Source organism: Equus quagga, chromosome 3 (genome assembly GCF_021613505.1).
Source record: "Equus quagga isolate Etosha38 chromosome 3, UCLA_HA_Equagga_1.0, whole genome shotgun sequence".
Lineage (NCBI taxonomy): Eukaryota > Metazoa > Chordata > Mammalia > Perissodactyla > Equidae > Equus > Equus quagga.
This window is the reverse complement of record NC_060269.1, coordinates 123946726-123956274: the sequence shown is the minus strand read 5'-3', so window position 1 is coordinate 123956274 and position 9549 is coordinate 123946726. Positions and strand designations below refer to the sequence as shown.

The window sequence follows — 9549 nt, the reverse complement described above, 5'->3', positions numbered from 1 at the left end:
AATAGGTAGCATTTAATAAGATTATTCTTAGATGTGTTATTTTTGTGCAAGTGTAATATCTTATGTTTTATAATTCTCTATTATTGGCATATAGGAATGCTATTTCTTTGTATATGATTATTTTTCCTGAAATGTGAAATACTAAAATTACCACTCAAAAACTATAAAAATAGAAAAGGTATATACTTTATTCAATAATGTTCAAAACATTGAGAAAAGATTTGGGTCAATATGAAAGGCTACAGATGAAATATGGTATTTTTGTTCATTGTTGCTATATGTTTTAGTTCACATTCGAAGTGCCGTCCCTGATGCATTTTCGTCTAATTTTTCCCATAATAAGAGAGAAGGAAACGCGGTGTAAGTGTCCTAGTGCCGCCTCCCTCAAATTACGTTGCTCTGCATGACCCATCCTAAGTCTCACAGTTCAAGCTAATCATTGACAGAGCTTTACAATCACAAGCTTTTACTGAAGCCTTGATAAGACAGTCGAGCAGTGAGTGGCAAATGAATCCAAGCTGGGCGGCAGGCTCTCCAGGGAATGAATGGATTTTTTCCGGCTCCGATGAAAGAAACACACGCTATAGGAAAACAATGTCCAACGGGGGACTGCAAAGATCTGTCATCCTGTCAGTGTTTATTCTCCTACGAGCTGTGACTGGATTCTCTGGAGATGGAAGAGCTATATGGTCTAAAAATCCTAATTTTAGTCCGGTAAATGAAAGTCAGCTGTTTCTCTATGACACTTTTCCTAAAAACTTTTTCTGGGGCGTTGGGACTGGAGCATTTCAAGTGGAAGGGAATTGGAAGACAGACGGAAAAGGACTCTCTATATGGGATCATTTCATCCATACACACCTTAAAAATGCCAACAGCACGAATAGTTCCAGTGACAGTTACATTTTCCTGGAAAAAGACTTATCGGCCCTGGATTTTACAGGAGTTTCTTTTTATCAGTTTTCAATTTCCTGGCCAAGACTTTTCCCTGATGGAATCGTGGCTGTCGCCAACGCAAAAGGTCTCCAGTACTATAATACCCTTATCGACGCCCTAGTACTTAGAAACATTGAACCTATAGTTACTTTATACCATTGGGATTTGCCTTTGGCACTACAAGAAAAATATGGGGGGTGGAAAAATGAAACCATAATAGATATCTTCAATGACTATGCCACATACTGTTTCCAGATGTTTGGGGACCGTGTCAAATATTGGATTACAATTCACAACCCATATCTAGTTGCCTGGCATGGGTATGGGACAGGTATTCATGCCCCTGGAGAGAAGGGAAATTTAGCAGCTGTCTACGCTGTGGGACACAACCTGATCAAGGTACTGTACAGCTGGCTTCATATCATAGCTTCAGAATATAAGGAGCAGGAGCTAAAAGGAAACACTGAGAAATGTATCTTCCTTTTAAATAATTCTTTTTATTGAAATCAACTGAACTAATTTTAGTCTAACTCACAATTTCTGTCCTCAGTTTGCATATTTAGTGGATGTTTTATTTAAGCTATTATTAATGTATTAATCCAATTATTTCCCTTAAAAGTTGCACTTTCAAAATTATTTAACTATTTTTAAAGCTACGATTATACATTAAAGTGGGAGAATATGAGTTTGCTTTCATTCTGTGGAAAACCAGTATTTATAAATTTAATTGTCGAAACTCTTTTCTGACAACATGTAACCATTTCAGAATTATGTCTACATGACCATTTCAAATATGTATTTGTTGTTAGTATTGCTATTCTTAGTAATACTTAGTGATAGTAAGCTAAATAAGTGTTGGATAACTGATACACATTAAGTACAGGAATTGAAATAAACGTACTTCACAGTTGGTTTATTTGGCACATGGCAGAAAAGATGAGATTAATTGTTCTGGGAGGTAAAATTAGACTAGTAATATAAAAACTTGGAAGAATATGGTCTACTAAGTGTTTTAAAGCAGTGTATTTCAAAAGTCAGAGTTTATGTTGGGAAATGTCACAATTATTAAAACAATACGAAAATGTAAGCAAAATAGCAGCTAATGTTTATTGAGTGCTTACTACGTGCCACAGACTACATTAAGCATTTTCCTTGCACTATTACATTTCCTGCTCACGGCAACCTTATGGACTAGGTCCTACCATTATCCCCATTTTAAAGAGGAGGAAACTGAAGCTTAGCAAGATTAAATAACTTGCCCAAGGTTACAGAATAAAATGCAGCTGCTGTGAACATGGGATTGTATATGACAACATAATTAAACTCTGAAAGCCTTTATTAAGAAAGTTTTTAAAAGTGCAGTCTTTCAGGGATTTTCAAGAGATTTCACCTCACACTGAAGTTACTATCTAGAATCAGGTTTAACTTTTTGAGCCAAATAGTTTACTTGGGAAAAATAAATTACTCTGGACACCTGTTACATTTTGAAAATGAAAATCCCTTATTAGAAGAGTTTCATAATGTGCTAGGAGGAGGAATTTGATTTTTTAATAAGCAAATGTTAAATATAGAGAAACAGAAAAGATGTATAGAAACGTAAAATAATTCCATATCTAAGTTTGCACATACAAAAATACCTGCTAACCCTTCTTTTCTTTTTGAACTTTCTGGATTATTCTACATGTGTGTTGTGCTGTGGTTCAGTCACATCACCCTTGCGGTCAACAGACTACGTAGGATTTCAAGGTCATTTACATATCTTTGAATAGAGTTGTATATAGAATATATTATTAATGTGTGTGGATATACTATGATACGGCAAATGAGACCTTAAAGGAGTGAAAACTTATAGCTATTAACTATGAAGATTATGCATATATAAGTTAGAAAAACATTCCTTTTATCTAGTTCTTTTAATTATTAAGACAACATATGCTCCTGTAAAGTGAGAAACATCAGATTGTACCAAATGATAGAAAGTGAAAAAGATCAATTCCTCTCTCCCTCTCCACCTGACAATCCCAACCTCGAGGAAACTACTGTTAATAGTTTCTTATATAGTCTTTTTAAAGTTTTCTCTGCAAATACATGGACACATATGTTTATTTAACCTTATTATAAAGAAAAATATTCTAAAGTGTTGAAAAGTTTTTGGTTACCTGGAAACACGTTAACAATTAGAATTTTCATGAAAAGTATATATAAGTGGTTAATTTAAAGCCTTTAAAACTGGCCAGCTGATAAAAATACGTAGGGAAAATGTTGCAACTAACAGATATTGCTTCCAAACTTAGCATATAAAGTGCTATATTTTCTGATGTTTTTAGTTTTTCTCTATTTGAGATAAGCTCTGCCTTTAACACAAAACTAGCACTCTCTGAGAATGAGAGGAATTTTGTTGTTTTAAATTGAGGGATTATATTTTTAAATTATTGTTTTCCAGATAATTTCTTCCATCTCTTTAAAATTTCTAAATCACTAACCTAAGTAAGGAGTGTAAGGGGTCTCTTGAAATTAGTCAGAAAGTGAAACATGCTGCATAAGCCCATGATTTCTAGCGCCAGAGGGAAATCTTGCCATGGTCTAGTGGCCTGAGGTGAACTTGTTTTCCCCACTTTTCCCCTCTCTGTCCTTCCTTGAACATAGAAAAGATTAATTTGATATTTTATGTTGCAACAAAGTATTTCTTCCTTGTTGTGCCACCTGTGACCCACAAGAAGCATTCTTTAGGATTAGTTTTTAGTCCAATAACACTTATTAAGATAAGCCTAATAGAAAACTAAATTCATTGGTGATTATAGACCACTTTATTCCCCAATCCTCAGATATTGAAAAGATTTCATAGTGGCTTTTGGGGTCTTTTTAGTTCCAGGATGATCTTGAAAACTCCATCCCAGTCTGAAATGTCCTGGTTTGGAGGAGACCTGAATGGTCTAGCCAGTGCTGAGATTGACCCGGAATGTAGATTCCACCTTATTGTAGATCTGCTGATTATCTTAAAGTGAGTCTAAGCCTCAGGTAAAAATTTGCCATAATCACGCCTACTAAGGGATGCTCCACTCTGAGTTTGTAACAATATTTGGAACAGAAAGAGGGTGCATTTTCCGGCTTGACTATCTCCAAGCACAGTAATCATCGCTTTATATATTATCTATAATTTTTGCAACAACCTTGCCAGGTACCTATTATTATCCCCATTTTACAGAGCGTTATGACTAACAAGCATCATGTCACTCCCCTGCATTAAATCCATTAGTGGCTCCCCAAAGCTTTTGGGATAAAGTCCTGCTATTTCATCAACACCTTCAAGACACAACCCCTAGCCACCTTTCCAGCCTCTTTGCTGGCCACTCTCCCATCCCCATCACTAATGCCAAATCCTTGTACCCAGCACTCCACTATAAAGCACTACTAGCAGTGTCTCAATTTTACCTTACTATTCCTCTCCACTCTGCCTCTGCTAGCGCTCTATCCACCTAGAATGCCCTTCTTACTCCCTGCTTTACCCACCTAATGTCCTTCAAGACTCAATCTAGGCAGCCACCACCTCTAAGATATTCTTGACCTGTTAGGGTTAGTGCCCCTCCTGAAGGCTCCCATGATAAGACGTGCTTGCTTCTGTCATAGCACTCATACCATAAGGAACTTTTCTGTCTCCCAACTAGCCTGCACGTTCCTTGAAAGGCGAGATTATTTTTTATTTATCTTTGTGTTTCCAGCACCTAGCACAGAATGATAGGTATGTGCTAGGTATAAATGTTTGTTGAATGAGTGATTTAGGATTTCTCTCTTAAACCTTGTAATCAAAGAACCAATCACAAGCTCAAAAGTCGTATTTCATTGCATTATTGCTAATTCTTGAAATATTGCCTATATTAATCCAGTGGTGTATTAGTCAAGACTCTTGGTTACAAGTGACAGAAACCTAATTTAAGTTGACTTAAGCAGAAATGAGCAATCTCCTGGCTCGGTAACCAAATCACAGTGATGAACGGACCCTATAACCAAGACACTCTCGGAAGCCCTTTATCTCGATCTCTCATGTCCATTTCTTCTTGTGGGTCATTCTCTGCTTTGCAGAGGGAAGATTTCTCTCTCCAAAATTCAGTTTTTAAAATCCCAGAGTCAGATTCCAGCCTGTTTGGCCTATGTGCTAATCCCTTAGATCAGTGAAGCCCCAAGATTTCACATTGGCAAAGGCAATAATGGTGTCTGTTTTCATTCTATTTTTAAATCAATAAAAATGCATAATAACTTGAATTTTGGATTTCAAGTTATATCAATAAATTTGCATAATAACTTGAATTTGTGGATTTCTGCCCCCTAAAAGGGAACATTTGAGAGCCTCTGAGGAAACATGCACAGAGGTTTGGGGAGATGAGTTTGCTCATAAGATGGTAACTCATTCGGTTTATTACTCCACTAAATACTCCACTCCATGCTTCCATGGCTTTAAATCATTATGTTTCATAGACATATACTTTTATGTCTGATCATTTCATAGCTTTAAATCATTATCTTTCATAGACATGTACTGGTTATATACTACCAGGCTTTCTCAACCTTGGCACAACTGACATTTGGGGACAAATAATTTCCTTGTTGTGATGGGCTATCCTGTGCATTGTAGGATGTTTAGCACCACCCCTGGCCTCTACCCACCAGATGACAGTAGCACCCTTGTCCCAGGGTTGTGACAACCAAAACTGTCTACAGACATTGCCAAATGGCCCCTGGTGGGGATGGGGAGGCAAAGCTCCTCCCCCTTTCCTCCCATGAAAACCACTGATTTATACTTATAATAGACAGCTGCTTAAAGGCACAAAGCATAAAGAACAAGGACATTGAAATTTAACTAGTATAAAGGACATGAAATTGCAATAAAATCAATTTTATAAAATTGCCTCAGGGAGATTTTGACCAGATCTGTAAGGTTCATACCTAAACTCAAAATTAACTTATAGCATATCAGGATGTTTTTAGAGAAGAAACAATGTTTTTAAAAAATGTTAAATGAGGAAATAACATTGATGATGATATCTAATTTAGATTTTCAAACATTGGGAATAAACTCTCCCTAGTGGCTTTGTGTTATTTATCAAACACTTGAAAGAGCTGCCCCAAACCATTTCTCTTATATAGTTATTTATAAACAAAACACTAAACCTGCTTTTTTGAACACTTATACGTTTTTTTCTTTTCTTCTCCTCCCCAAAGCCCCCCAGTACATAGTTGTGTGTTCTAGTTGTGAGTGCTCTGGTTGTGGCATGTGGGATGCCACCTCAGCATGGCCTGATAAGCGGTGCCATGTCTGCACCCGGGATCCAAATTGGCACAACCCTGGGCCGCCCAAGCAGAATGGGCACACTTAACCACTCGGCCACGGGGCTGGCCCATGAAAGCTTATACTTTTTTAAAAAGCAAAATTCAAGAGTTAAACAAAATGTTATTAGCCGTTTTTATCCTTTTTTGATGCCATAACACTGTGTTTCACAAATTTTACATTGTCGTGCATCACTTTATGTTGGCTTTTCATGTTGCCTTTTTTGTTTATTTGCATATCCAAGTGCAACAGGTACTATTATTTGCTAAAATATTTTTCTTTAAAATATTTATTTTGAGGGGGCCGGCCCTGTGGCCTAGTGGTTAAGTTAGGTGCGCTCTGCTTTGGCGGCCTGGATTCTGATCCTGGGTGCAGACCTACACCATCCGTCTGTCAGTGGCCGTGCTGTCATGGTGGCTCACATACAAAAAGAGGAAGATTGACAACAGATGTTAGCTCAGGGCAAATCTTCCTCAGCAAAAAAGAGGAAGATTCAACAGACATTAGCTCAGGGTGACTCTTCCCCAGCAAAATAAATAAATAAATAATAATTTTTAAATGTGCCATAAAATGCTTTTTATTATGTAGTTAAAATAATTTTCATAATGTAAAAATATTTATTAAATTAGAAAATGCCAATAGTTATATTTACGTATTGAGCATTTTAAATACAATTTATTTTCTGAATATTTTAAATTTATTTTAAACAAACTTTTCAATCCAACCTTTAATAAAATAGACTTCTATGAAATCAAATGTATGTCAACACTTTTTTGTATATACCACACAAATGATGAAATAATTTTTTAAATTCCTCAGGGGTTCAAGAGATTGCTTAATACTGTGAAAGAGTTTTTCAGGACAAGAAATGTTGGGAAATTCTACTCTAGGTCAAGGCCTTACCAACTTGTTCCTGAGCCTGGGATAAGGTTTTATTTATTCTCTGTTTTCCCACCTCTTTCAGGAACTTTGTTGTAGCATTTCTTGGCATCATTTCTTCAGAGAAGTTCACACAAGGCTGGGTATGTTTTAGGTATTTAATACATAATTCAATTGATTATTTTCTATTTAAGGAAGACCTATCTTGTCCCAGAAAGAATTTAAAACTGCAATTGAATAAAAGTGGATTTCAGACACACACACACACCCCAACACAGATTCTGGCATAAACATATAGTCTTTTCAGAACATGCAAATCAGTTTTTCCTAAAAATTTTACATTAAAAGCCCATCTTGAAACAAGCTGTAGAAAGTTGACACCTCTTAAAGCTGAGTGATGTGTTCATGAGGGTTCATTATATTATTCTTTCTGTGTTTATGTGTGATGACAATTTCCACAATTAAAAGTAAAAAATAAATAAAATAACGTAAAGAGAATATTTTATGTTTTAAAAGAAAAGAAAATCATTTTTATATAGTACACTTAAAAGCTCTGTTGAAATTCTTAACCAAAATTTAGTATTAAAACTGCAAAAACAGCTGTGAAAAAGCTACCATTCAGGGCCACCCTGGTGACGTAGCAGTTAAGTTCCTGTGCTCCACTTCGGCAGCCTGGGTTCACAGGTTCGGATCCTGTGTGCAGACCTACACACCACTCGTCAAGCCATGCTGTGGCAGCGTCCCACACAGAAGAACTAGGACCTACAACTTGGATGTACAACTATGTGCTCGGGCTTTTGGAGAAAGAAAAAGTCACCATTCACGTGATTAATAGCTAAGCCTTCTTTGCCAACAGACTGCTGTAACAACGTTCTTGACCAAGAAGGCTGCAGTGTTTCACAGGCACTTTTAAATAGATTAAATGTCATTTTTAAACCTCTTCTGCCCAGCCCCCAGCAATATCTTGAAGACTAAGCGTAATATTCTGAAATGGAAATATTAGCAGGAGCCTTTTTTAGCTTGTATTCGTTAGGTAGAAGCAAAATCTTCAAGGATCAGCTGAAATGACTTTTTCTTCTCGGAAAAAAATACAGGAATTTTTAAAAACTCCCTTGTTAAACTTGAGTTGCAAGACAATAACGTACCAAAATTAATTTTTGCCAAATCTTGTAACTAAAAAACTAGGCCAAGTTTTTCTGTCAACGAAGGACAGAAAAAAGAAGGTTGAAAACAATCATTTGTTACCTGCCACTACTTTCCCCTCCCACTCCAAAACAAAACAAAAAAAAGAACACAGAAATGGGGAGAAGAAAGAACAGAAATTCATCTTAATTCTTTTTTTATTTTGAGGAAGATTAGCCCTGAGCTAACATCTGTGCCAATCTTCCTCCAGTTCACATGTGGATCGGCACCACAGCGTGGCTGAGGAGTAGCATAGGTCGGCACCCAGGATCCAAACCTGTGAACCCAGGCTGCCAAAGTGGAGTGCACCAAGCTTGACTACTGCGCCACTGGGCTGGCCCCTGGTCTTAATTCTTAAAGTGGAGAATGAGACAATTATTACAGATGACTTGTTGACATTCTATAATACTATTCTTAATAATTATAAGAAGAATATTTTATTGTATGCTTACTGTAGTGTCAGACACTGTACTAGGTACTTTTCATATATTATCTCATCTAATGCTCACATCAACCCTGCCAGGTAGCTTTTCTTACAGCCATTTTATAGCTGAAAAAACTGAAGCCCAGATAAATTTACCTGAGTTCACACAGCTGAATATGCGTGGGTTTTTTACTCCATAATAACTGTTAGAACCAAAATTCAAATGTTATCTGTCTGAACTGAGTTAGCAAGGTTTGATGACATGAATCAGCTACCTAGCTTCAATGAAAAAGAACAATTTACAGCCTCAAAACCGTGGCAGCCACTTCTGTTGAAGCTGACTCAACAGATATTTGACTTCACTGCCTATTTAAAGACCAAAACAATCTATTGACATGTTGTGTTTGCCCACAAAGCCCATGACCCGTTTATCCCTGACTCATATATTAACCATGAGGATTTTCATTTGTCCGCGTGATTTTAATTTTCATTTGCTCAAGACTTTAGTGTCCCATTTAAGGGATGTTAAATCACATGTGTACCCTTGGCAACACAATCTAAAGTTTAGATAAATGTTAACATAATTATTCATTTAATAAGCTAATGCATAGAACCTATATTATAATCCCAACTCATCTCCATTAGGACCTAAGACATCACTAACAAAATATAGGAAATAATGATCAAACAAGTTAAAAAGAGCACTTTTTAGACGTTTCTAATCAAATCTGAATAAAAGATGAAAATTGCTTGCGAATAAGAATTGCCAGAGACAGTTTCTATAACCAGAATACCTTTGTTAGATATA

At 36.4% G+C, this 9549-nt stretch overlaps 1 protein-coding gene across 1 annotated transcript in view; it reads left to right on the top strand.

Annotated features, from left to right (window-relative positions):
* Window positions 1–454: 454 nt before the first annotated feature.
* The window catches only part of LOC124236880 (beta-klotho-like), a 32064-nt gene continuing 22969 nt past the window's right edge, over window positions 455–9549 (top strand). Inside the window, exon 1 of the mRNA XM_046655826.1 lies at window positions 455–1332. Within this exon, the coding sequence (XP_046511782.1) occupies window positions 508–1332 (825 nt within the window). The 5' untranslated portion in view covers window positions 455–507. The remainder of the gene's footprint in view (window positions 1333–9549) is intronic.